The 26,521-nt window shown below is 50.1% G+C and overlaps 9 protein-coding genes across 9 annotated transcripts; 6 read left to right on the top strand and 3 right to left on the bottom strand.

The window, feature by feature from the left end:
- Positions 1-132: 132 nt before the first annotated feature.
- Positions 133-1,727, bottom strand: PHATRDRAFT_38015 (predicted protein; the record flags this gene model as incomplete). Its single annotated transcript, XM_002181913.1, has 3 exons — positions 133-546; positions 714-1,365; positions 1,597-1,727. 3 exons carry the CDS (start codon positions 1,725-1,727, stop codon positions 133-135), a joined length of 1,197 nt encoding a protein of 398 aa, XP_002181949.1.
- Positions 1,728-2,662: 935 nt separating this feature from the next.
- On the bottom strand, positions 2,663-6,197 carry PHATRDRAFT_47730 (predicted protein; the record flags this gene model as incomplete). Its single annotated transcript, XM_002181912.1, has 1 exon — positions 2,663-6,197. One exon carries the CDS (start codon positions 6,195-6,197, stop codon positions 2,940-2,942), a length of 3,258 nt encoding a protein of 1,085 aa, XP_002181948.1. The 3' UTR covers positions 2,663-2,939.
- A 1,170-nt stretch (positions 6,198-7,367) lies between these two features.
- Positions 7,368-8,753, top strand: PHATRDRAFT_21873 (predicted protein; the record flags this gene model as incomplete). Its single annotated transcript, XM_002182076.1, has 2 exons — positions 7,368-7,792; positions 7,856-8,753. Exons 1-2 carry the CDS (start codon positions 7,470-7,472, stop codon positions 8,751-8,753), a joined length of 1,221 nt encoding a protein of 406 aa, XP_002182112.1. The 5' UTR covers positions 7,368-7,469.
- Positions 8,754-9,017: 264 nt separating this feature from the next.
- On the top strand, positions 9,018-10,260 carry PHATRDRAFT_47728 (predicted protein; the record flags this gene model as incomplete). Its single annotated transcript, XM_002182075.1, has 2 exons — positions 9,018-9,451; positions 9,487-10,260. 2 exons carry the CDS (start codon positions 9,018-9,020, stop codon positions 9,950-9,952), a joined length of 900 nt encoding a protein of 299 aa, XP_002182111.1. The 3' UTR covers positions 9,953-10,260.
- A 581-nt stretch (positions 10,261-10,841) lies between these two features.
- PHATRDRAFT_47727 (predicted protein) lies at positions 10,842-13,629 on the top strand (the record flags this gene model as incomplete). Its single annotated transcript, XM_002182074.1, has 3 exons — positions 10,842-12,285; positions 12,428-13,074; positions 13,336-13,629. The coding sequence occupies 3 exons, from the start codon at positions 10,842-10,844 to the stop codon at positions 13,627-13,629; spliced, it is 2,385 nt and encodes a 794-aa protein (XP_002182110.1).
- Positions 13,630-16,201: 2,572 nt separating this feature from the next.
- Positions 16,202-18,339, bottom strand: PHATRDRAFT_47726 (predicted protein; the record flags this gene model as incomplete). Its single annotated transcript, XM_002181911.1, has 2 exons — positions 17,921-18,339; positions 16,202-17,784 (listed from the first exon to the last, which is right to left on the bottom strand). The coding sequence occupies exons 1-2, from the start codon at positions 18,051-18,053 to the stop codon at positions 16,202-16,204; spliced, it is 1,716 nt and encodes a 571-aa protein (XP_002181947.1). The 5' UTR covers positions 18,054-18,339.
- Positions 18,340-18,874: 535 nt separating this feature from the next.
- PHATRDRAFT_38009 (predicted protein) lies at positions 18,875-19,567 on the top strand (the record flags this gene model as incomplete). The annotated part of the gene is made up of 1 exon (XM_002182073.1): positions 18,875-19,567. The coding sequence occupies one exon, from the start codon at positions 18,875-18,877 to the stop codon at positions 19,565-19,567; it is 693 nt and encodes a 230-aa protein (XP_002182109.1).
- An 808-nt stretch (positions 19,568-20,375) lies between these two features.
- Positions 20,376-21,349, top strand: PHATRDRAFT_38008 (predicted protein; the record flags this gene model as incomplete). The annotated part of the gene is made up of 3 exons (XM_002182072.1): positions 20,376-20,470; positions 20,581-21,032; positions 21,243-21,349. The coding sequence occupies 3 exons, from the start codon at positions 20,376-20,378 to the stop codon at positions 21,347-21,349; spliced, it is 654 nt and encodes a 217-aa protein (XP_002182108.1).
- A 470-nt stretch (positions 21,350-21,819) lies between these two features.
- On the top strand, positions 21,820-25,397 carry PHATRDRAFT_47725 (predicted protein; the record flags this gene model as incomplete). Its single annotated transcript, XM_002182071.1, has 1 exon — positions 21,820-25,397. The coding sequence occupies one exon, from the start codon at positions 21,820-21,822 to the stop codon at positions 25,111-25,113; it is 3,294 nt and encodes a 1,097-aa protein (XP_002182107.1). The 3' UTR covers positions 25,114-25,397.
- Between the last annotated feature and the right edge of the window lie 1,124 nt (positions 25,398-26,521).

Genomic DNA, 26,521 nt, shown 5'->3' with positions numbered 1-26,521 from the left:
CATCCGATCACATCCAACACCAAACTCGCCGTCCCGTCCGTGCGCACGCACACACAAAACGTCCACACGCACATCTACGCATCGGTATCAATATTGCTACCATCACTACCCTAAGCCATGCCGTTTCCGGTTTTACGACTGTTGGCACTGGACGCCTTGTCCACCACCGGCTTCTTCGTCGCTGTCGTATTCGCTGCTTTGGGCCGCCGCTCCGCCCTTGCCAAAGTGTCGTAGGTCGGCAAACTCCATGGCGTGTTCTTCCGTCTCTTCCGGGTCGTAATCTTCGTCGACGTTCGCCCCCGGCAACAGCGTGCGGAGTTGCGCCACCACGTCGGGTTCGAGTCTTTTGGGGAATTGGACGTGAAAGGCAATGTAGAGATTGCCCTTCACGAAGGGATTACCGTGGCTGGGCATGCCTTCGCCCACCACGTTGGTCAGGTAGGGCAAGGTGCGGCCGGATTCGGCGTCCGTTGTTTCGCATTCAATGATTTGACCCGGTTTGGTTTTGACGAGAATTTTGCGACCGTCCAAATGCGTAAAGTGCCACTGCGAGTGTCAAACAATTCCAATGTGAGGAGGAGCTTGTCGGTGTGTAAGAATACCTAGGATAAAAGGTAGACCAACCCGTGTAGACCAACACTGTGTGCCAACAACAACAACAACAACAACAACAACAACAACAACAACAACAACAACAACAACAACAAACGTACCGAGTATCCGCAGAGGGCTTGGTTGAGACAAATTTCCTTGGTCGCGAGCAAGTCGGCGCCTTTTCGTTTGAACATGTCGTGTTCCTTTTCTTGCACAATAAAGTTGACGTCTCCCGGTTCCATGCCGGGGACTTCGTCCGCCATGCCGCGAAAGGTAATTTTCTGATTGTGCTGCATGCCTTTTTCAATGAGGACTTCCAAGACCTTCCGTTCCGTCTTGGTCTGTGCCTGCGTGCCTTGTCCTTCGCAATCGGGACAAGCGCGTTGCATTTGCGTAATCATGCCGGGTCCAATTTGTCGGACTTCCATAATGGCTCCCTGTCCCTTGCATTTGGCACAGGTCTGGACTTCCCCGACAATGACTTTGCGGTTGACGGCCAGCTTGACGGTTTTTCCCATGTATAGATCTTCCAGACTGACCTTGATGGGATGATTGACGGCGGGTCCTTTGCGGGGCCCGGATCGTCCGCCACCGCGTCCGCCGCCTCCAAAGAACATGCTGAAGAGGTCTTCCCCGCGTGCGGCGGCTCCGGACTCGTCGTCGACACCGTCCAATCCGTACTGGTCGTACTTGCCGCGCTTGTCCGCGTCGCTGAGAATCTCGTAGGCGGCTGAAATCTCCTTGAACTTGTGCTCGTCACCGCCCTTGTCCCTGTATGTGTGTAAGTAGAAAAGGACGATGCAGTGCCGCAAGGTATCGATAACGGGTTAAGGAGAGTGACAAAGAATAGAAAGAGAGACAAACATTATAGAGTGAGAAAAGAGTAGACGGCAGGTGGATGAGACAGTGTCGGTCCGCGTCCATCAGAGACCACCTCGGCGTCAAACAACCTCTACCACGCTACGATCAGCACCACACACAATGGCAAATCGTGAGACTTACGGATGATGCTTGACGGCGAGTTTCCGGTAGGCCTTTTTGATTTCTTGTGCCGTCGCGGTTTTGGGCACTCCAAGGGTTTCGTAGAGTTTGGTCGTATCCGCGGGAGCACCACCGCCTCGACCTCCGGGCATGCCGCCGCCGCCACCGCCGTGCGCAAAGTGTTCGAACGGAATGCCTCCAAACATGACTGTCGCTGAAGGGTACTTTTGTGTTTGGACTAACTGTAAGTGTTTGTGTTTGGAAAGGAACCGAATGTGCGGCTACTGACACTGCGAGTGGAACTTGTGTCGGGTTGGAAGGAGTGTGATTGGGTTTGGCTGTTTGAGTAAAACCTCTAAGGGAGACGAAACGAGACGGGGTCTTTGGAAGTTGGTAATGTTGGAGTGTGTATAGTGTGGTGTTGGAGTGAGTGTGTGTGTGTATCGTGAACGGGTTGGTTGGGTCTGTTCCGTGCCCAGTTGGGGAAACGGCACACACATACATACATACCTATACTTACAGTTAGTACGGGTTTTTTCCTGGTGGGGGTACGTGGTGCCTTCCGAACACGGGAGGAATACGGACGAATGGTTCCGGGAGCGACAACGTCGCCCACCCACCGGACCCCACGAAGGAACCGTATGGAAGCCAAAAGAGAGACGTACTCCAATGGGGTATATGACGTCCATCGTTGCCCGTGTGTGGATTCCCGTAACGACGTCACTCACGAGACGAAGCCGAACACAAACTAAAAGGAATATCTACTCACAGTCTCGGTATATTGGGATCACGGACTTTACGTAGCTACTCGCTGTTACAGTCATTGACAATGACATTACATTGCCAGTACAATTACAGTTCGTTACAACATAACTCCAAACATTTGCAATTTCATCAAGAACCACAACAACTTTTCTACGCTGCACACTCGGGCTACCTTCACACTCCCTACGGACCATAGGAGTCCAGGGACATCGGATACACCCACCTCCTCACCCAACCTCTTTGCGGGACCTATACCTACTTCGACGCCTGTGGCTGTATGCATCGGTACTGGCGACCACCAAGGGACCCTTCAATCGCTCCAGCTCTGCATATTTCCATGATTTACAGTAAGCCAGTTTGTCGGTTGGTCGCGATACCGCACCCATGGCGACAACGGATGGTGCCTGCCACACCGTGCTGCTCGAGGCGCTCCTGTACCAGCCGTCGGGCCCGTTCCGGGACCAACAATGCTTTCTGTGCGCAGAATAACTATATCAATCACCACAAACTTCAACTCGTGTTAGTCGTTGCCTAGCAGAGTGTCGACCAAGCGGTTCATGGACGGCGAGATAGTCCCAGCTGGCGGCGCTATGCACGGACTACCGCAACTGCACGCGGGTAAAGGCGTCGCCACCGTCCGCCGCATCGGCTCCTTGGAAGGAATCCACCAGTGTCTTCTCCTTGGGCAACCACTGCCGCAGTTTGCTTTTTAAAACCCCACCCGTTCCGTGGCCGTGCAGTACGTAAACCACGGATCGGCCCGCCAGTAAGCTCGCGCTGAACGCGGACCGGATGCGGTCCTTGGCTTCTTCCAAATTGCAACCGCGCACGTCGACAGTGTTGGATGTGGTGCGCATCGTGACTCCTCGGGATTTAGACGGAGCCGACACGGCAACGGTATCGGAGGACGACGATGATGACGTTGATGGTCCCGCACAGCGTTCCGTTGCCAGCGCTCGTTCCGCCGCTCGGCCAATGGACAGGCGGCCGTCGCCCCATGTGTTTGCGGGACCCGAGGTGGATCGAAAGGATGCGGTGGGCAGCGCGACTTGTGTCAGTTTGAGGCCTACATTCATATTGTTCACCAACACTTCTACTCGACTACCGAGAGACTTAACGATCGTTGCTTCTCGGCCAAAGACGGGACCCTGTTTGCAAACAATTACCTTGTCACCCTCCTTGAGCTCGGGGCGCTCGCGAAGTTCCGCAATGGGAATCAGCTCGCCTTGTTCCGCTGCGAGCACGGCGTTGGCTTTCTTTTTACGTGCAACGATGCTGGGAATATTCTCAGCTTCGTTCAAGGCGTCTCGTTTGACGAACTTGATATCGTCCCAGCTCTTGGCCAAGACCCGACGGGTGGGATCCGCTTTGAGTTTCTCTAGAACATTTTCCAATACTTGTTCCTTTTCTTCCAGCTTTTTCGCAAACTTGCGTGCTTCTTCGCGCCGTACCGTAAGCTGCTTCTTTTCGAGTCGGAGTCCTTGTTCCTTCAGTTCAAACCGCATCTTGCCGATTTCTTGGCGTTTCTCCTCCAGCTCCAACACTTGCTGATCTACCAAACCCTTTTGGTCTTCCAGTTCGCGAATCAAGTCGCCCAATTGTCTGGTTTCTGAGTCCATCAAGGCCTCCGCTCGGTCAATGACACTTTGGGGCAGGTTGAGGCGTTCCGCGACGGCCAAGGCGAACGATTCACCCACGGTGCCGGGAAGCAGCTTGTACGTGGGCCGACCCTGGACAAACTGCATCCCCGCGACGGAAAAACGGTCGTCGGACGCGGCCAGCTGCTTCAATTGCATATAATGCGTCGTAATGGCCACGCGAGCGCCCGTCTCCAAAATAGCTTCCAGCAAAGCCTGCGCAATCGCAACACCCTGAGCCGGATCTGTGCCGCTCCCCAGCTCATCCATGAGAACCAGAGCGTTGCGGCCCGAATTGGCCAGGACTTCACGGCAAACGAGCATGTGGCCGGAAAAGGTTGACAGGTCGCCGCCGACGCTTTGAATGTCACCAATATCGGCAAGGACAGGATTGAAAAAGTCAATGCGGGGTTGGAATTCGTCGTTGTTGCTATCGTACTCGTCGCCGTAGGACTTGGCTCCGACTGCGACCCGTGGCCGATCGGCCGGCACGGGTATACCACCGCGAGACATGAGTGCCATGAGACCGAGCAGTTTGAGAATCACCGTTTTTCCACCCGAGTTGGGCCCCGTCAACACCAAACCTTGGTTGCCGTCGGCCCCCAGATCCACGTCACTACCGACCACATTCTTGACTTGCCGCAGTAACAATACGGGATGCTTGGCGTTACGCAGTTGAATAACTCCTTCGTCTTGTACAACAGGAATGGTGCCGGACAGTTTGCGTCCCAGCAAGAGTCGGGCCATGACAAGATCCAGCTGTCCGATCGCTCGAACCGAGGTTTCCAACACGATTTGATTTTTCAATATTTGCTCCGTCAAGGACCGCCACACACGGGCTTCTTCGGCCCGCAGTTCACCTTCGGCTTGTCGCAATTCGTTGGTTGGTCCCACGAGCTCCGTCGGTTCCACGTATACGGTTTTGCCCGAGCGAGACGTATCGTGGACGATGCCTACGGAGGAGGCATACTTTTGTGCCACGGGCAGTACTAGGCGACCACCGTTGACTTCGGAATAGATCGGACCGCCGCTTTCCAACGCCAGTTTGTTCTTGATGGAGGGCAAGGCCAACAAGCTATCGAGCGTTCCCATAATGTCGGCTTTTAAGGATCGTACCCGGGCACGCAAACGACCCAGTACTGGAAATGTCGTGCCGCTCAATCGATCGTCCTTGTCAAAGGCGTTGTGCAGCAAATCTTGGAGAGTCGTATTGACTTGGATGCAGGACGCTAGTTTGGGCAATTCAACAAATTCAATGTCCTGTTGCAGTCGATTCACGTTCAGGAGACCGTCGTCGCTCCACAACCGTACATCTTGCATACGATCAAGCATTTGGGACACGTCAAATATTTCTTCCCCTTCGAGTACTTTGCCCTGTTCAGCCACGGCGAGAATGGCCAGTAAATCGAACGCGTTCCCGCCGAGCGGTGGTGGTTTGCCCGCCAGGGTTTCCTTGTAGCTTTTGCGATTGCGGTAACTGTAGTCGGCCAAATTAATCTGTCCCGATCCACCTTGGAGGATCCATTCCAGTTCTTGCACTGCTCGGTATCGTTCTTGTGTGCCCAGTACCGTGTCGGCCGTCAGCGGTTGGAAGGCACGTTCGGAGCCTTTGGGTATGCGTTTACTTTTCTTCGACTGGATTGTACTGGTACCATTGGTGGTCAAATCGTGGGATGCTTGCCGAACCATGAGTCGCGCTGGAACCGTCGTGCATTGCTCCTCCAGGGCCTGTAAGACACGGGGATAATCGAGCGTGTCGAGAGATCGTTGAAACAAATCGAGATCCTCGGGTTTGGCAATGGCATTGTTGGCAGGCTCTCGATCGCTCGCAGTCGTGACAGAGGAAGCGGTGACTGACGACGATCGTTGGATTGATTGTTTCGGTTTGGCCTTTTGAACTTCATTGTTCCACCAATAGTCGTCTTGTGTTTGAAAGGACGATTGGGCTTGATCCAAGGAAAGAGGAACCTCGAACTCCGGATCCAAGTTGGGGTCCCAATTGGAACGGGAGGCAGGTTGTCGCAGTACCGAGTATCCGTCCGCTCCCGCCCTCGCCGACGAATCGTAGTCCATGTCGCCGTTGCCGTTGCCGATCGCACTGGTACTTCGCGTCCGGGAGCTCGTCGACCAGGGACGGTGAGGTACGTCCACGACCAAGGCCGTCGTCCACCCTAACGAAGCACCGAGCATTGCCAGAATCGTCTTACTGGATATCCCCATGCTGATAAAACGGGCGTTCGCCGAACGCGTAGATTCTGTCTACGCGTGTCTATCGATAATTCCTGGAAGTGTCCACCACCTAGCGTAGAATGGGGTGCAGGGTGCTGGAGCTGGCGCGACGGTGACAGTCTTTTTGTACGGCTCGGATACAGAGACAACTTGCCCTGTAGCGTACAGCCAAAGATTCCAAAAATCTCCGCAAGGTCGAACCCAGTCACCTTTTGCTAGCACAAAGGTCCTTCCAATTTCTACACGATGCCTGTCTCTTTCAAGTTACGGTATGAACTGTAAAAAGAGGTGTGTGTCGGGATGAATTGGCCACAAACGTCGAGAGAATGCGATGATGTGTTCGTTCGGTGTGCGTCGCCAACCGCCGGATCACGAATTGGAACGGGACTCGAATGTCGAACCCGCGAAGGGAGTGCAAAATACGACCCAAACCAAACACGGCCCCACAGCCCGGACCCCTGGAGTCCAACCGTCGTCCGATATGAGGCGAATGCCAAAAGCCGAAATTATCCCTTTTGGACCTCACGGACACAAAACAGGAGGTTTGTTGAGGTGACAGTTAACTTCCAGTTTGTGGTTAAACATTACGTTACTGTTAGTCAAAGCTTTTTCACTGGCACTGTTGATACCTAACAGCAGCAAAAACAAAAAATAGTATCCACTCATTTTACGAACTATCCGTTCAATTGTCAACTTTGGGTGTCAACAAGTAGGACTGTGATCACAGCAACGAAGGGTATTCGCGTTGCCAGAGTCTCGTGCAAACACTGTCACCTCCTCGACTCGGTTCCAACAACTTGTACGCGTCCGTATGAAAAGACGCTGACGAATTCGTCGATTTGTGTGTAGCCTCTTCCGATAATTGTTTCGCTTGCCAGGCGAAGGATCATGCTCCATTCGCGTTGGTCCACATTTGGTATGATTTTCCTGTGGACCAGAGTATGCCGAAGACTGGAAACAGAGTACGTCGCGACAGCCTTGGTCGTCACACGATCCGCCGGCACCGGCGGCACGCACAGCCGAAGATTGGCCTTGGACGGAGCGGCAAGGAAACTGTCGGATTCGCTGCCGTGGACCTCGAGCCCGAGGCCCACTCCCACCGTACTACACGCTGCACCTGTGAAAATAACGCCACGGACAAGGTCCAACTTCCACCGCACTCCTCGAAGGGTATCCACGAGACGACACTCCTTGCCACTGTCGCCGTTTGCCTCGTCAGGGTCGTCCTCCATTTACACGCAACTATTCAGTTCACAAAAACCAATGTCGTCTTTGTCCACCGCTTCCACATCCTCCACAACCACATTTACGGATACCGAACTCACCGAGGTAAAGCGAGATTTTCAATCGGCAACCGAATTGTATCGAAAGAATCTAGCCTCCACGACCAAACTACCGGCACTACAAAGTCAAATTGCCGATTTGGAAACGGAGCAGTCCCAACCCGATTTTTGGGACGAAGCCAACACGAGTCGCGCCGCCATCGTCAACGCTCAAGTCTCCACCGCCACGAGACTCCTCACCCGGATACAAGCTTGGCAAGAGTGGCACGGAGACGCCCAGGCGGCGCTCGAAATATTGTCCCAGTCGTGGACCGCATCCTCCGACGACGCCACCGCCGTTACCAGCGGGGTGAACAATTCTTTGAGATTGGCTTCCGAGGAACGTGCCATGCTCTTGGACGAGTTCCGTTCCGCCATTGCGCGCTTACGCGAAGACAGCGATCGATTCGAATTGGAATTACTCCTGAGCGGCCCGTACGATCACGCCCCGGCTCGTCTACTCCTGACGGCCGGGGCCGGAGGTACTGAAGCCAACGACTGGGTGGGCGATCTGAAACGCATGTACCAACGACACTGCGAGGCAATGGGATTGTCGTGCGTCGTACAGGATGAACAGGCCGGGGAAGCGGTGGGCTACAAGAGCGTCGAACTGCTCGTATCCGGTGACAACGCCTACGGTTGGCTGCAGGGTGAAAAGGGGGCGCACCGCATGGTCCGCCTCAGCCCGTTTAACGCCAACAACAAGCGGCAAACGACCTTTGCCGGAGTTGATGTGGCGCCGGATATTTTGAATCAAGATGATGATGCTTACTGGAATACGATTGATGTTCCCGAATCAGAGTTGGAAATTACTACCATGCGCGCCGGGGGCAAGGGTGGACAGAATGTGAACAAAGTCAACTCGGCAGTACGCATTAAGCATTTGCCGTCAGGTTTGCAGGTAAAATGTGCTCAGGAGCGGAGCCAAAGCATGAACAAAAATATTGCCTTGAAGCGTCTAAAAGCGCAACTCTTGGCCATTGTCCAAGAACAGCGCGTGGCCGAAATCAAGGAGATTCGAGGGGATATGGTGGAAGCTTCGTGGGGTGCGCAGATCCGGAACTATGTTTTCCATCCTTACAAAATGGTCAAAGACCAAAGGACGGGTTGGGAAACGTCCAACGTACAGGCCTTTATGGATGGTGACCTCCTAGAAGAGTGCATTGGCTCTTTCCTACGACATAAGGCTGAAGAACAGCGAAAGGAACAAATAGCTAACGAGTAGGTTAAAAAAATCTATCACCCGAACCAACGCAATCGCACATGGTTGGTAAACATTTGATTGTTGGAACCTCTCGATGTCTTGTTTCAGAAATGGCGTCAGTCATGTTAATACTCGCTAGCAGCTACTACGACTATTCCGTCTCTCATTGACGCAACAGGAGCGCGGGGAAACGAGGAGAACCTTAACCAGTCGATGGCCTGGGAAGAGTACTGAGACAAGTTTGAATACGCTCTACGTTGCAGACTTTCACGGGTCAAAGACTACATGTTTTTGGTCGAAAAGACCAAGCGCGAGCGACAGGAAAAGGCGGAACAACAAAAGTTAGACGCGCAATTAGAGCATGAACGGCAACAACAAGAAGTAGAGGACCGGCAGCGGCGAGCGGAAGAAAAGGTGACGCGCGAACAACAAAGAAACACATACGGAAAGCGCGACAGAGTCTGCGAAAAAATGGCGTCGGCCTCTTTTGAATCTCTCGAATCGGAACAGAAATCGTCCATTGTATGGGCGGATACCTTCGACGTGAATCTGGATGTCGAAGTGCTGTGTACAAATTTGGATTTGACGGGGTTGCAATCGTTGGCTCAAGAATTGGAAAATATCACTTGTCCGAAAGAGTCGTTGACGATGATTCACCAAGAAGTACTGGTGGCTAAGCAGCGGGAAGCAGACGGGGACTTTATCAATGGCGAACAATCGTCTCCATCTCACAACGGAACTTTTTCGACGAAAGAAACGACAAATCGCCTGTTGTAACACCGGCGTTGAAGCCGAACCTCTGGACCAAGGAGGAATTGTCAGCCCTGGCTAAGGCAGTCAAGAAGTATCCACCCGGCGGTTCCTCACGATGGGAACAGATTGCGTTGTTTGTGAATAATTTGTGTAAACAGGACGAACCCCGATCCACGGAGGAATGTATCGAGAAATACAACAACGTGGCGAAGACGCACAGCATACCAACCGATAGCACGAACGGCGTCGCGGCAGCATCAGAACCCGAAGACTCTTCGCAATCCAACGAAGACGTGTGGACGGCCGAACAGGATCAGAAGCTACAAGATGGACAAGCTGCGAATCCAGCGAGCATGGGCAAAAAGAGCGGTGGACCGCAATTACAGAGTGTGTCCGGGAAATCCAAGAAGCAGTGCGCACAACGGTTTAAAGTGATTCGGGATTCATTCACAACAGTCAATGGCTAATTGGCCTCCATCGTTCACTGGTTGACATTTGCGATCGGCCCAACACTACAGAGTTGACCCTTTTTGATGGATTCCATGTAAAGAGGACATTCGAGTCTCTCGCCGTCACTTTCGCGCCCACCATCCATTGTGGTCGCGGTCTTTGTCATTTCTAAATTCAAGTTACGTTTTTGGTGCGACGCAAAGATGAGTCTGGCTCCCTTTACGCCCTGCGATTGTGCGGCACTTAAAGAATATTGGTTTGGCAAAAAAAACTGCCGCATATGTGACAGGATGCGTAAAGGTGAGCAATCTTTTCCTTTGACGTGCTATTCACAGTGAAACGTTTATGATTACCAGGCCTCCTCAAACAAATGTGGTATTCTGGACCAAAACACCGCAAATAAGATTTGAGACTCGCCCGCAAATAAGGGTACTAGGTTAACTCTAATTGGGTGTGTTTAACGTTGAATCAGTACAAACTCAAAAAAAACTCGAGCACTTGACAGCAAGCCCCACCCTGTCTACAACGGGGTAATTGACTGGTAATACCGCATAAAAGGAGGCCTGCTGATTACCTAATGATCTGAGGATTGATAATGTTTTTGTTGGTTGCGTAGGAGAAGTGTATTATCGCCAAGTCAAACGAATACAGTAACGGATTTTCGAACGATATCCCAAAGTACTATTTTCATTAAGTGCTGTTATCACTTACTGCTAGTGCAAGATAAATCTTCTAAAGAGAGAAATTAAAAAAATATATACCGTTTTCTTCTATTTATCCAAAATCCCTTGCAATCAGATTTCCAGAATTCTCTTGTTTTACAGTAGCAGTTTCAGATCCTCCCATGTATATTTCGGAATTGGCCGTTTATCAGCAATCAGGTTCAAATTTTCCTTTTTGAACATAATGACCGACCCCGCCTCCCATTTTCTATCGCCAGACGTAGACTACCTCACAATCATGGTGGCTCCACAATTTGCAAATCAACGAACTTTTGCTGCCAGTTGGCGAAGAAGCAGCAAAAGAAGGGACACGACGAAGTTAAGTGTCTTGCGTATTTTAGGACTTACGGCTGTGAGCTTTGTTGCTACTAAGATACCTGTTTCGTTTTTCTCGTTCGAGAGCGAACGGGGCCTCGTGGAGCTCACTGTCGATCCGCAACTGGTAACAGAGTTAGCGTCCTCAATAGCGTCATATGAGTCTCCTCCGGTACCTCGGGAAACTCCTTGGACTGTATTTTATAACGTCTACCTGCCTCGTACGAACCTCACTCACGCCTTGACAATCGTTGAGGAGCAACTGGAACAGGTCAGCAGCTCGTACGGCGCAACTAAGCCAGGATACGCGCCAACACCGGTGCACTTCAACACCATCGGAGATCCGATCGGGGCAAAAAAAGTGCAGCTCTACTGCGCAACTAAGACAAATCTTCATTGCGTACATATGCAGCACTATGATGACGGTAATTTTGAAGATGTTACCCTGACTAGATTGTTTGAGTTCTGCAGCAACAACGGGATGGACCTTCCCAAGTTCCATCCCGATGATGAACGTCGTGATCCTACAGTTGTCTATCTACATTCCAAGGGGACATATCATTCCAGTGAAATGAACGATCACTGGAGACGTTTTATGACAAACGCCGCAATGGGGGAAGGATGCTTGAATTTCAAGGGGCGACACAACGCAAGGACCAACGGTGACTCGCAAATAAATCTCGACTCTACAGATATTACACAATGCAACGCATGCGGTTTTATGTTCTATCCTATATGGACTCCGTTCTTTCCGGGAAATATTTGGTCCGCCAAGTGTAGTTACATCCGAAAGCTAATGCATCCACAAGTCTTCAAGAATCAATCTGACTCAACGGCTAACAAAGCCGTAGCTCTCATGAGAGAAGGCCGCTTCACGATGAATCTGCTATCGCCGTACTTTGAGGAAGGAGGATATTTGGGACGTGAGCGATTCGCAGATGAGCACTGGGTAGGGAGTCATCCGTCGCTAGTGCCTTGCGATGTGGCTCCTCGACCCCATTTGATGAAATGGATCCATCCAAAATATCTGAACAGGAGTAGAACACAACTTTTTGACACTCAACCTCTCGAGTGGTCATTAGCTCCACGTCATCCCATCAACGAAGACTGGTTGTTCTTTCAGGGAATTCAGAAAAAGTACAAGCTGGTAGCTGATCGTAACTGGCGTCATCGAGAATTTTTCTTGTTACCGGGAGCGCTTTGGAAATGGATCACCTGGTACAACGCGGTACCACCGGCTTCTTCGTACGTATGGAGCTGGTTTCCGGAGGGCTTGGAGTGGTTGGGACGAGTGCAGACATTAGGGACACAAGGTCTGTTGAATTTCCTGACACAAGACACCTTTCTCCGTCCATCGGGTTACCGTTCAAATTCGAACCCTTTCCAAATTGCAGATACCGACAAAACAGGAAAGCCTGTACGGACGTTCTTTTTTCAATATTCACATTCCGACAGAGAAATTGGGCGAGCCAAATTTCCCTCGAGTAGTGCACCAGCGCCTACAATCGATAGGCGCACGATCCCCTGGAGCCACAGTCTTTTTCAACACTGTCGGAGAAATGGGTGTAAGAGATGTTGCCGAGATCTTATTTTTCTGTAGGGAAACGTATCAATTGAACTGTGTGCATATGGAGCATTTGGATGCTGGGATGGAACTTGTCACTTGGGGTCGAGTACATGACTTTTGCCAAATCCACAACTCGTCTCGAGTGGGATTCGTTCACGCAATAGGATCTACCGCCGATCCAAACCAGGCTCGTCGTGAGCAGCTGCATCTTTTTGAGACCGAGGCAGTAGCAAGTGATCAATGCTGGACAAAACATCTGGGTTGTGACACTTGCTCGTTGACATCAACAGTAAATACCGAATTTGAGAACGCTCCAAAGACATTCAATGCAGGTGACATTCGAGGAAACAGCTCCTCCCAAAGAACAAAGAATGATTTTGACAGTCAACAGAAGAAATTGATGCTTACGGCAATTCCTTCTACATGGACAGCAAGTTGTGCTTACATTCTCAACATAGGTTCTCCCAGCGATTTCGCCGCGAGATTTTCACAAAAACATTGGGAAGTCCGTGGAACATACGGTGGACGTTGGATTGTGAGCAACAGTTCAGGTGTACATTGCCAAGTGAAGCCAAACGTAGTCACGAAGCTTGCATAAGCTGTTTAAAAGACAACTACGGAAGAAATCAAGATCAGCAACACATTGCTGCTCCTCACCACACTCGGATTCAATTGTAAACAACAATCCCCTTTATATCCTATTTGGGCCAAAACAAAGATTTGCTACAGAAGAGAGAGAGGATATATGTAATGAAAGTAATTGTGAGGAGATCCGTACCTGTCATAAATATTGTAGATGAAGTATCATCGAGTAGGAAATTGCGATGTTAACGTTCTTTTCGTCGCCGCTCCGGTGCAGAAATTGGGGAGGGGAACATTTCAACACGGTCACTATCGGCATGTCACCATTCGGATTTCTTGTTCGGGCATGGTGAAACTCTACTTTGTGGCAGAGCGGAAACCATCCTATCTCAAGGAATCGCAGGGTGGCATCATTGCCTTTCCTCACAATGACCTACGAGCTCAAAAAATGAAAAAAGTAATCCATGGGGCATCAGAATCGAGGTTGGCGGACAAGGGCGAAGAATAAGCACCTACCCACAGTGATGATGCGGCAGCAAGCCGGTACACGAACGTCATGACGGATTTCTTTTCCTTATTATTTCATTCGACGTTGCCAACGGCACTGCCAAAATGTCCACGCCAAGAGACATCGAAGATTCACGCAAGGCATCTAGTGATTCCTTCCTCACACTTCTTTGCATTACCATGGAAGGACAAACAATGCAACGACGACTGGCTCTCTGGGAACCGTGAATTGGAATCGGGAGAATACCATTCGGCAACCCAAGAAATATGACTCGCTCACTGTCAATGAGGAAAAGGTCACTGCTCTCTCCCCAACAACGTCGATGACGCCAACAACAATAACAGAATACCTATGCAAGCAAACCCACAGTAGTTCAGTCCATAATGTATCTCCTCCGACAGAAACGTAACTGACAAACAAACATTCTTATTCAACAGACTGTCCAAAGACTCACCCTGACTGAGACTCCAGTAGAATCCCCGGAACCAACAGTCGTAGCCTCGCCATCCGTCTTTGTGGTGCTTCGGGCAGCCTCAGCTAGTCTCCCGGGCAAGTGCTGGTCAACTGTGTCGGTTAAACGCCACCCATCCAATCATTCCACTCCGATTTGTGGCCCGACTTCTACTTTTGCATGAGTATGATGCTCGCTAAGAAGCAGTTGGGCGTCTTGGCCACTTTCTGCCAAGACTGGCTGTGGTCGGAATCGGGGGCGCCTACCGGACTCGCCACGGAACTCGAAGCTTTGTTGGAATCGACAACGCCACAGGCTCTCGAACGCGTCATGAGGTGTTGGACTATCAGGACAACTTGGGCAAACCCTAGATCTCTCATAAAAGACAAAATAGCACCACCACGCATGCGGAGGCAAATTCGTTTGTTCCCATCGTCGTTTTGGCAATCCTTCCCGCCACCATACCCGCGGCGGTCGCTATTGTTGTTCTGGCCAACTCCCTCCATGTACTCGCCCTGGAAACGTCATGGAGTCCTGCTTATTACACGTACTTTACTTTACCTATTGGTGCGAAATTAACAGCCCGTGCGGTTCTATCACTTGATTGGCTTCACGGCTATTGCACTATTTGACGCTCCCCGTCTCGCTCGCCCAAAATGGGATGTCAGGGTGAACACCTGACTCGGTCGGATTCTGCCTTGCTGAACCATCTCTTTTGCAGCAGGCAAAAAAATACATAAGACTTCGTTGCAACGGACGGAATAGATCTCGGAATTACGAGATGGAATCTTGTAGGACACGTCACGGCCAAAGCAGACTAATCCTATTTTCTTGGACGGTGGCATGTTCATTAATTGAGTGGCCAATCAACTCTTGCTCCTGGAACAAAACGAGCTACCGGTTGCGTTGGATAGGCACTTGTCGATCAACAAGAAGAAGCGAGGTTTGGATGAGTGGATGGTAAGTGGCCCGCGTGTGTCCATAGCTTACAGCAAAATGTCAGAAACATGGGTAGGCATCAATTTTCGACTCAAAGGCCTTAAAGCCGCAATCAAGGTACAGTTGGAAATGAAATTGCAGAAACAAAAGGAAGAGGAAGCCTCCATTGAACTATCGGCAGGCTTGGGATGATAGTCTTCGAGATCGACCAGAAGTCCCGTGGGATTTTCACGCTCGGAAGAGTCCGAGCAATTGCGCTGTCCTCAACGAGAATCCGGTGATCTGCTCCTCACTCTGCCAGCTTCTTGTCTCTATTGCATTCGCTGTTAGGGATGCCGCTCTACCCATGTCAAGGGGACAATATCTATGGTGTGTTCTCTTCCGGCTCGTTGTCTTGGTCAAGGTTCGCTCCGGGCAACAGTGTGCAGCGTGATGCCCCCAGATCGTCTTCACGCAGATCTTGCACATGAAAGACAACTTTCGAGATTGGTTTTGACGAAGGGATTGCCGTGGCTGTGTATGCCTTCAACCGCTACGTTGGTCAGGTAGGGCAAGGTCCTGCCTGATTCTTCGTTCGTCGTTTCACATTCAATAGCTTGATTCGGTGTGGTTCTGACAATAACTATGCGACCGGCCAAATGAGGAAAGCGCCACTGCGACTTTGGAAATATTGGTGTGAGCACCCCATGATCTGCCTCAGCCCGTTCAGTACGAGAATGCGATTAAGGTCATATTCAACGGCTTGTATCCGGTGACAACGCCTACGGTTGGCTGCAGGGTGAAAAGGGGGCGCACCGCATGGTCCGCCTCAGCCCCTTCAACGCCAACAATAAGCGGCAAACGACCTTTGCCGGAGTTGATGTGGCGTCGAATATGTTAAAATAAGATGATGATGCTTACTGGAATACAATTGATGTCTTCGAATCAGAGTTGGAAATTACTGCCATGCGCGCCGGGGGCAAGCGTGGACAGAATGTGAACTCGCGGTACGCATCAAGCATTTGCCGTCGAATTTGCAGGTAATGTGCTCAGGAGCGGAGCCAAAGAACCAGTAACTACAAAGTGAGATGTAATTGCTTACATCCGCGCAATTGCACGTGATTGGTAAAAAAATTGGTAGCTGATTCTATTTTAGGAAAGACCACAAGGACATGGAGTGACGCACACGGAGCAATTGTGGAGCTATTTCTTCTTTTTCAAGGCATCCCGAATCACTTTGAACCGTTGTACGCACTGCTTCTTGGATTTTCCCGGGACACACTCTGTAATTGCGGTCCACCGTTCATTTTTGTCCATGCTCGCTGGATTCGCAGCTAGTCCATCTTGCAGCTGCTGATCCTGTTCGGCCGTCCACACGTCTTCGTTGGATTGCGAAGAGTTTTCGGGTTCTGATGCTGCCGCGACGCCGTTCGTGCTTTCGGTTGGTTTGCTGTGCGTCTTCGCCACGTTGTTGTATTTCTCGATACATTCCTCCTTGGATCGGGGTTCGTCCTGTTTGCACAAATTATTCACAAACAACGCAATCTGTTCCCATCGTGAGGAACCACCGGGTGGATACTTCTTGACTGCCTTAGCCAGGGCTGACAATTCCTCCTTGGTCCAGAGGTTCGGCTTCAACGCCGGTGTTACAACAGGCGACGTTGTCGTTTCTTTCGTCGAAAAAGTTCCGTTGTGAGATGGAGACGATTGTTCGCCATTGCTAAAGTCCCCGTCTGTCTCCCGCTGCTTAGCCACTAGTACTTCTTGGTGAATCATCGTCAACGATTCTTTCGGACAAGTGATATTTTCCAATTCTTGAGCCAACGATTGCAACCCCGTCAAATCCAAATTTGTACACAGCACTTCGACATCCAGATTCATGTCGTAAGTATCCGCCCATACAATGGACGATTTCTGTTCCGATTCGAGAGATTCAAAAGAGGCCGACGCCATTTTTCGCAGACTCTGTCGCGCTTTCCGTATATGTTTCTTTTGTTGTTCGCGCGTCACCTTTTCTTCCGCTCGCCGCTGCCGGTCCACTACTTCTTGTTGTTGTTGCCGTTCATGCTCTAATTGCGCTTGTATCTTTTGTTGTTCCGCCTTTTCCTGTCGCTCGCGCTTGGCCTGTTCCTTGGCGGCCAACTGTTCCTGTCGAAACTTCCGCAATCGCGGATCGGCTTCCATCGCCCGTTCCACCAGCAATTGAATCCGACTCATTTCTGTCTTTTTCAGCTGCTTGGCGCGCTTATCGATTTCTTTCTGGATCCAGCGTTTTTCAAAGCGCGATTCGGCATTTTCCAGTTCGTTCTCCACCTGAAGTTCGTCCGTGGCTTGGGCCGAAAAATCGCGCCACGATTCGAAATGAATCCAGTATTCGTAAAAGGCGTGTACTTGGGCAATGGGGGTGTCGGCGTCGCCCAAAGTCGGGGGCGCCTTGGCCTTGCCGGCTTTTTTCTTCTTGCCGTTGTGATTCCCGTTCTTGGCGTTGCCGACGGCGTCCGGTCGCAAGTTTGCGTCGAACCGCAGATTGCGTTCAAAGACGGGTCGATAGAGCTCGTAAAAGTCGTTGTCCTTGTAGAGGAGTAGATCGTCCTGCAGGAGCTTATCCCGCGGTGGGGGGATGGCGTCGTCAAAGGGTAAGGTTGTGGAGTCGTAGGCTTGGCGTTTTTCGTGATCGTAGAGCGTATCGTGGGCCTGCTTGAGCGCCAGGAATGCGTAGTCCTTATCGTGGCCGTGCTTGTCGGGATGGTACTTGAGTGAAGAGCGCCGAAAGGCCTTTTTGACATCTGTCGCGGCGATTGGAATCAAGAAGGTTAGCACGGGGTTGGTACGGAAGAGGTGAGACGAGGCGAACGACCAGTAAATCCTTCAGAGGTACGCCGAGCGTGACGCCAATCCAAAGTGTGATTCGGTAAAACGTACCATCTTGCGAACAAAAGGTCGATATACCGAGAATCTCGTAGTGTGTGAGTACCTTTTCTTCCAATAGTTGCTCTTCTGTGTACTCGAACAGGTCCACTTTCGAAGAAGCGACTGGCGGAGTCGTCGCACTCATAATTCCCAACAATGGTGAGTGTGTACCAATACCGACTCTTCTGAGTTACGTTTCGTCCGACTGTTCTACGCTACGGTGTGTCCTTTTCGTCTCGCTCTCTCTACGGTGTATGGTTCTTGCCGATACCCCCAGTGACAGTGAAGGATGCGTCCTACACCGAACGCACCAAAGCACCCACCGCGAGTATTTTACCTGCCGAGTGCCGGAGTACCGACAACTTCACAGTGACAAAAATCACTCTCCCTCCACAGGTCGTCACAGTCGCTCAAAGGAAAGATGGATTTTATGGATGTATGGGATAATTATGTACGTAGGTATGTTTGTATTCCCGTACGGAATATGGCGACCGGCAGAAAAGAGGCATGCGAGGGAGTAAGAAATTTGTCCGTGGCGACCGTCCCACTCTCTCCCTACTGGCGAATATCGAAAATGTGAGAGCGATTGGTCACGGACCCACGGAAGCTCAGAACCACAACCCGAAAGGAGTAGTACAGGAACCTATTATAGTTTTATCAAAGTATCGGAACGGGGGGCAACACTCGTTGACGGGTCCCTTGCGTCTGTCTGCTGAAACGATCGATGGCACAGACAAGACAATGCAAGTTCGAAAGCCCTCGTATTCCCGACGGAGAACTGACGAGTCGACGAAATGCCGAGATCGATCAAGATTTCCAACGCGAGAGTCCTGGCTGGATGCCTACGATCTTTATCACACATACACATTACAGAATAGCATATACCTCACCGTAAGTCGTTGATGCGATCCATCCCGCATTCGACCGTTCACGATCTACCCAATACTGTCCGCCATCCAACAAATCATGTTTTCTGCCAGTGTCCGTCGTTCTCTGTCCCGAGCAACGTTCCGTGCGTCGCACGGCGTACGCACAACCCCGAGTGTACGCGGAATGGCCGATCTTCCCTACCACATTGTCGTAGGCATGCCCGCCTTATCTCCCACCATGGAGACCGGTGCTCTCGCCGAATGGTACGTCGCGGAAGGCGATTTCTTCATTGCCGGTGACTCGGTCGCCAAGATTGAAACCGACAAGGCGTCCATCGACTTTGAAGCACAGGATGACGGATACGTCGCGAAACTCCTGCAACCGGCGGGCGACGGGACCGATATATCCGTCAATACCCCCATTATGATCACCGTCGAAGAAGAAGGCGACGTGGCCGCCTTTCAAGACTACGTCGCCCCGGAAGCCGCTCCGACACCGGCTGCGGCCGAACCCGAAGTCGTTTCCGCCCCGACGCCGGCGGCCGCCCCCACTCCGGAACCCATCGTCCAAGCCCAGCGAGAAGCGGTCGTGGCACCTCCGACTCCCGCACCGACGTCGACGCCACCGCATCCGCCCCCCGTCGCCACACCGACGTCGTCCGCAGATACCGTCACTCCGGCCTGGGGCTTTGCCGCGGCCACCGCATCCCCCCTCGCCAAGTCCTTGGCGGCCCAACAAAAGGCTTACCTGGAGATGTTTGGGACCACCGGACAACGACCGTTGTTGTAAAACGACGACAGCCTCCAATATTTTGCGGACGCTAAGCCTTGGTAACTCCAGTTGTTAATATTTATAGATGGTAGAACAGTATCTCCGGAGTATGATGGAATGAAGCTGCCCAGGCGATTGGGAGCATAGAGTTCATTCGTTGCGTTTGTGTAACACGAACCTTTACGACTAATCCTTTCCAAATTTGGTACTACTACCTGCGCTTTGATCTCGCTCTCTCTATCGCGTACATGCGCCTGCATACGGTACAGTCTCATGTGCTCGATACACTCACCACAGCACCTTGGTTGGAGCCCGGGCCAGCTTTACAATGCCTGGCATCGTGTCAAATGCACGCCATGGTATCAATCGACGCTGGCATCGTGTCAAATGTACGCCATGGTATCAATCGACGGCAAGACTCCAGGGATTCCTTGGGTGGGGGTTCGTGCATGCTCGTAAAAGTTTTCGAGAGGTTCTACTGTTATTCCGGCAAGACATACTGAAAAAGATTCGTCACTGGCTGTCTACGTCGCAATTTTTTACGATAGTTGCACCTATAAGGAGGGTAAGGAAACAAGCTCGGCTTCAAATTTCGACTGCTGTCCGCGCCGCAAGGCTATATTTCTAGACCGCACACTGTTCCACAAAGGTCTTTGGAAAAAGTCGGATTGGCAGGAGAACCGATGTCCCACAAATTCGTAGCTTTAAAAGCTAACGGCCCGAATCACTTTCCATTTCGATTGCCACGAAAGAATGACTTCGAATCTGTGCATGTCTTCTCACGATTTCGATCAGCAGCAGTAGTCGAGAAAAGCAAGGATCTGCAATGTTCTTTTACATTAAGCTCGTGGTCTTCTTCCTCGCGCTCCAAGGAACCACTGCATCCATCCAAAATGAATTCAAGCTTGAGAACGCCATTCCGTAGATAATCGGCAACCGGAAAGCCAGCGACGGCGAGAGGGTTTTGAAAACGGGTCGAGGGGACAATCGTCGCCAGACCCTCAAGATCAGTGTGCGCAATATTCGAGTAGCCCCATATCCGAATTTGTTGTCATAGTTCACAACAAAAAAGCACATCCCCTCTTTCAGCTTCGCGAGTCGGCGTCCACTGCTCTCGGGACTCTTGCGGAAGATGGCGACGCGAGCGCCCTCGTTGAGCAGTACGGCAACGTGAAAAGCAGAGGCGTCGACCAGTCTTCCATTGGGGTATTAAGCAACGAGGGTCCTTTAACGCGCTTCTATTCGCTGTCGTTTGATGTGGAGGTTTCTCGACGCTTTCCGTACGTATCGTTTACCAGCATGCCCAACAGCACCAACGATTGTTTCGTCGATGTCAATGCCTGTGAGCTCTACCCGGATATGTCACTCACTATCCCCCGATATAATTCTGGAACGGAACAAAACAACGAACTTAGTGGATTCATTCCAGGTCCTTTCTGCTTGATAATTGATAGCAATAAGAAAGCTGCTGGAAACGGCGAAAGTGTTGTCCAGGTACATCGCGGCGTCCATGGAGTAACAATTTGATCCCCGCCGATCGTGAGTGGCACAACAACCATATGTTGTTGGGGACCGTGGAGTGTAAGTCTCTTGATTCTGTCAACGCTCATCGTTCGGACGACAGGGTAGGTTACATATTTTACATTAGGTACATTTGAATTTCACGTAAAACAGAATTGTCTCGAAACTACAGGAGGTAAAATCGAAAACGGTGGTCTGCAAGGAGAGATCGCGGCGTCCAGACGACAGCGTACCATCATGCATCCTTCGTCGCGTAAGGAGGCACATTTACCACCTTAATAGCAAACGATGATAGTCCGTTTTGTTTGCACGAATGGCAAGCTTATGGATCATAGCTTTTGCAAAGCGGCTGACCCCAAAGATCTTTCTGTGCAGGTGACTGTTGCCCATTAGCAAGCCTGTGCCTCCATTCCTTGGTCCGCCGCCTCACAGTCAAGCGTGTGTACCATTGTGTGATTTTGCGCACTTCCATGGCATCGATCTAAAAAACGGTGAAATGACCAGCTGTCTACCATTGTGACCAGTTTTCCATCCTTTTTATCAGAGTCATTAAAATATGTTAAATATATTTGGCTATTATTGATTCTTGCCGGACTGCTGAACAGTTGTGCCAACCTCCTTCACAATTTGAGCACGGACAAAGAGCTTTTCTATCTCATCAAATTGTTTCCTTGATCTAGGTACCAGATCATATCTTCGAAAAACAGTTGTCTCGACCATCCTTAACGACTCCGTCAGGAATTTCATCAATGGAGCGCCTGCGAGTTCAGTCTTCCGCATTGAAACCAGTTTCACGCCGTCAGCAGAAACATGCAGATGTGCCGTCGTCCAAGTCAGAGACATACCCAAAGCTTAGAAAAGTAACTCGGCGCGATGAAGACCCAACACCGACTTCTTCATCCACAGCCTCCAATCTACCTAACGCAGACAGAAAAAGATGTGTTTTTGGTAGAGCAGCGAATGGTAGTCATCCCGTGAGAAGTGGGAAAGCTCCGACGATAGACGGCAATCTAATAAAGCCGACCTTGCTCAAAATCGAAACGAATTCTGACAAGAACGTCTCGAATTTCGACAAAACAAGCAACTCTGCATCGTGGATCAAACAGTCTCTTCGAAAACCTGACAAGTTTGAAAATGCCAGAAAATTTACTCCAACTATCAAAAAGGGATCGGAAACCTCCGACGTTCTGCAGAATATTCGATTTGGCCATGGTGAAAATGATGGAAGCCTGGAGTTGTCAGGCAAAGGCGTCAACGAAACTTTAGTTGATCAGTTGTGCACAAATTTAAAGAATATCAGACACATAACTTTGTTGAACAACAACCTTTCAGAAAAGGCGCAAATGAAACTGATTACGGCAGTTATTGATGCGAACACGATCGCGACTCTGGTTTTGGACGGCATCGAGATTTCTGAAAAAAACTGTGATTGCATTGGCAATATCTTCAAAGCGAATCGAACGTTGACGACATTTTCTGTTCCACTAGCAAAGCTGCCCTCGAAATTGGAGTCGCGGCTGAAACGCAATCGCAAAATTGAGTCCTACGTGAAGACCATCCGTCAAGCTGGCGGAATGGTACAAAGTCGTGCCATAACTCCGCGTGACAACGAACTCGTGGTCAATATTGTCAAGATCATCGGAAATGACCCATCCATTACTGAGTTTGTGGTTGACGGCGACGTCAGGTTCCAGCATCTTGGCAGTTCGATGATACTGGACCTGGCAGAATCGCTCCGGTCAAACTATTGTCTCAAGACCTTGCGCGTCACAAACGTAGAGCTTGGCAATGCATTTCTGTCGGCTTTGGCTACGAGTATAACAACAAATTTTACTTTAGAAGAAATCGACCTCTCCGGGAATGCGATAACGAGCGAAGCTGTGGTAGCCTTTTGCCAAGCCATGCCTCTGAATACCACACTTATCAGAGTCGACTTGAGCAGAATGCACACTCCAATCTTGTCGGATGATGAAGGAGTTGTCTTAAAGGCGCTCAAAAAGAATGAATCGGTGCGACAATTTCAGATCAAGTTCCGAAACGGGTACAGCAAAATTGCTCTTGAAAAAATCCTCGCCAGAAACAAATCAGCAAAGTGCACACCAGCAGTTACTTCTTTTGATACCAAGCTACTAGCATATCTGAAGGCTGAAGCTGAGCAGGCTGAAACGATTCTTTCGGAGCGACAACAGACAGAAACGGATGGAAGTGAGCAGTTGGTCGAGGATTGGGCTCATCTTTACGAGCTTTCGAAAATGGCAGACATCTTCAATTCGTTCGACAACGCGTATGAAGAATGCGGCGAAACTACAGAACAACCGACGACAACCAAAAAGAAGAGTGGGAAGATATCCTTAGTCGACGTGATAGGTTCAATGGAATCCATGTCCGCCGACGGTTCCTTTCTAACAGAGGCATTCATCTCGAAATACATGGTTGAAAACAAGGAAACGGGTGGGCTTGTATTTGAGTTCACGAATCAATTCCAGATGTTTAAGAGGTTTCAAATTGGAGACAAAGCGCGTGGCTTTATTACCAAGAGATTTGTGGACGTGCTGTTGGCTCACCCGCGTACCAAGGAGATCACTCATTTGAATATGGCCAACATCAATTGTAGCGACGATTTATTGGAGTGGCTTTCCAAGAGATGCAAAACGGAAGCGACACTTTTGCCAAAGCTCCACATGCTCAACCTAGAGACGAACAACATTTCCGGGTCGGGAGTTGTCGCCCTTGCCGAGACTTTGAAGACTTCAAAGACTTGGAGATTCTTGCAAGCAATAAAGCTCGAAAACCAAAGTTCCTTGATGAAAACAGAAGCTGAAGCTGCGCTGGCCAAGGCAATGTTTGTAAATTGCAGCGTTATTCGTTTGGGCCTTCGGCTGCGGAATCTGCTGGAGCGCGACCGAATTGGTAGATATCTTCAACGAAACATGGACTATCTGCGTCGGGCCAGGCGAGAACACGCAGCGAAGACGGGTAAGATTATAAAGCGATCCAGAAACACGATGGAACGTTTCATTGACAGTATTGCGGCTAACGACTCCGCAATTGACCACGTTGAAATTGTTGGTGATCCCTTGTTCCTTGGACTCAATCGGAATGAGGTCTTGAATGCAGCCAAATGCTTTGCAAGCAACACTTTCGTTATGAGAGTGAAGCTTTGTAACTTAAAGCTCGATGACAAATACGCTGAGGAACTGGCAAAGTCGCTTGAGCAATCACGGATCGAGTACTTATGTTTGGACAGTAATGCCATCGGGGGGAATGGAATCAAAGCCATTGTTGCCAGTCTCGCTAAAAATCGATCCGTTGTCGAGCTCCAAATTCGTCACCAAACGAAGAATATGGCCGCCGCAGATGAAGAAGTCATTGCTGACTTACTTGATAGCAACGAATCTTTAGTCAAAATGGGTATAGACTTTCGCAGCCACAGCGCCCGCACTAAATTGGAACGCAAACTCGCCAACAACAATGCAATTCAGCGCAAAGCCCGTACTACGGATAAGCAAGACAGCAAAATGACCAGTAGTATCAGCAAGATCAAGTCAGTTGAGGTTCAGAAACTTTTTGATTCCGTCAAGGACGGAAATCCATCAATTACGGAAATTGAGCTCAATAACAGTGCCGAGTTCTTACAAATGGAAAAACGTTCGAGACAAAACTTTTACGAATCCTTGCGTGAGAACAAAACGGTCAAGTCCTTGAGCCTTTGCAATTTGCAACTCGATAATACCTTTGCCGACGAATTGGCAATCATCCTGTCAGTGAACGAAACCATCAGGACCATCGTACTGAACGATAATGAATTTACGTCGGCCGGCATTTTGACGATTGCCTTGGCGGCCGCCAAACGAAGGAACGTTCGCCAGCTATCCATTCGGAATCCTCGCTTCAAGTTAATCAACGAGCACGCCGAAGAGTTGCTACTCGTTATGGAGCGGAAATCTAACTTCGAAACATTTGATATTCAGTTGCGAGAGGAAACGCACAAACAGCGCTTGTTCAAGATTCTCGCTAAGAATAGTAGATGTACGGACGTATAAGGAAATCGATGTTTTGCACAAGGACATACTTGCTGCCTACGCTTTTCCCGTACGGAAAACGAGTGGACTTGCTGCCGGGTAGGGATCCGCCCGGGATCCAAGAGCTGTGCGTTTCCACAACATGTGTGCGACGATTTGACGACTGATCCGACTGTCCGGGTGGCAAACGAATATTGGAATGTTCGCGAACAAACGCCGTCGTTGAGATTGTGTGTTTCCTTGACCTATGGACGATGAGGTGTCTTCGTTGAATAAGGCCTCTCCGTCGCCATCCGGTATCATAGCAGCCACAATGGAAACGCGCTGACGGCATGTTTCCGGTAGATCCAAAATTTGTAAAGTGCGTAGAACATTCTTGTTTCGGTATAGTTGTTCGATCGCGTTGGCCGAGTAGAGGAGCGGCGAAACGGGGGCAACAAGTACAACATGATCCATACGATCTTGTGGTAGCTTTCTCTTTAAGAATCCCTCGGGGTCTAACAAGGACTCGATCAAATGCACATTTCGATTATGCAAAACGTCGAGGTGGTTTTTCTTCCCCATTAATGTTCGCTGCAGGATCTCGATCGTTAACTGATCAATACTCGCTTCCATCGATTCGGCGGGAAGAGGCGCATCCCCTTGTTCTCGCCGATTCTCTTCTCGCCAAAACTCATTGTTTGATAGCTCCAGCAAAGCTTTCGCTATCGGCTGTGTGTGACGCCCTTGTCCCACTAGTAAAATGTCAAGACCGATCGTTGGTAGATGAGAGAATCCACCGTCGTACTTCTTCGGTTCGGTTACAGGACTTGCGCTCATTTGTGCGCCGGGAGCACGAGAAAATCCTTCTCGATTGTACGATGTTCGAATGTGACCAAAAGCTTTGGCTTTATTGGTCGTCTATACTATGAAGTCTTGAAATCGTTCGCTTCTTAACTACTGTAGTACTGGCTATTTGAGGGTTGCTCGGTTTGTAGATTGTGAGACAGCGCTAATTTTTTTTCTCGCGTGAAACAATATAGCGGTATTACCTTGTCAATAGAGAGGGCATGTTTGTTTGAATTCTTTTGAAATGCAAATTTAACATTCCATTAGTTGAGAATTCCTACGAAATCAAATGTCAGTATCAACACGTTGACAGGAAATTCTCCGCTCTACGGAGAGAGCCTTTTCTCTAATGCAAGTGGGAAAAGTTTGGAAAGTTATGGTCATGTAGGCCATCAAAATGGCGGCTAACCCTCCGCAACAACTTCAAGGCTGACATGTTTCGCAAAAAGTATAACAGCCAAAAGAAGCCTGTCTTTGCTAGCGGAGCAGGTTCAAGATGAAAAGTTCGCAACTCGTCTGACTTGGCGCAAATCCAGGGAATGCCGATACAGTAAAATCTACAGCTGATTCTGACTAAGAATAAGAGGGTTGACATACATGT

The sequence above is a fragment of the Phaeodactylum tricornutum genome, chromosome 14, assembly GCF_000150955.2.
Source record: "Phaeodactylum tricornutum CCAP 1055/1 chromosome 14, whole genome shotgun sequence".
Lineage (NCBI taxonomy): Eukaryota > Bacillariophyta > Bacillariophyceae > Surirellales > Neidiaceae > Phaeodactylum > Phaeodactylum tricornutum.
This window is presented reverse-complemented; position numbering and strand designations above follow the sequence as displayed.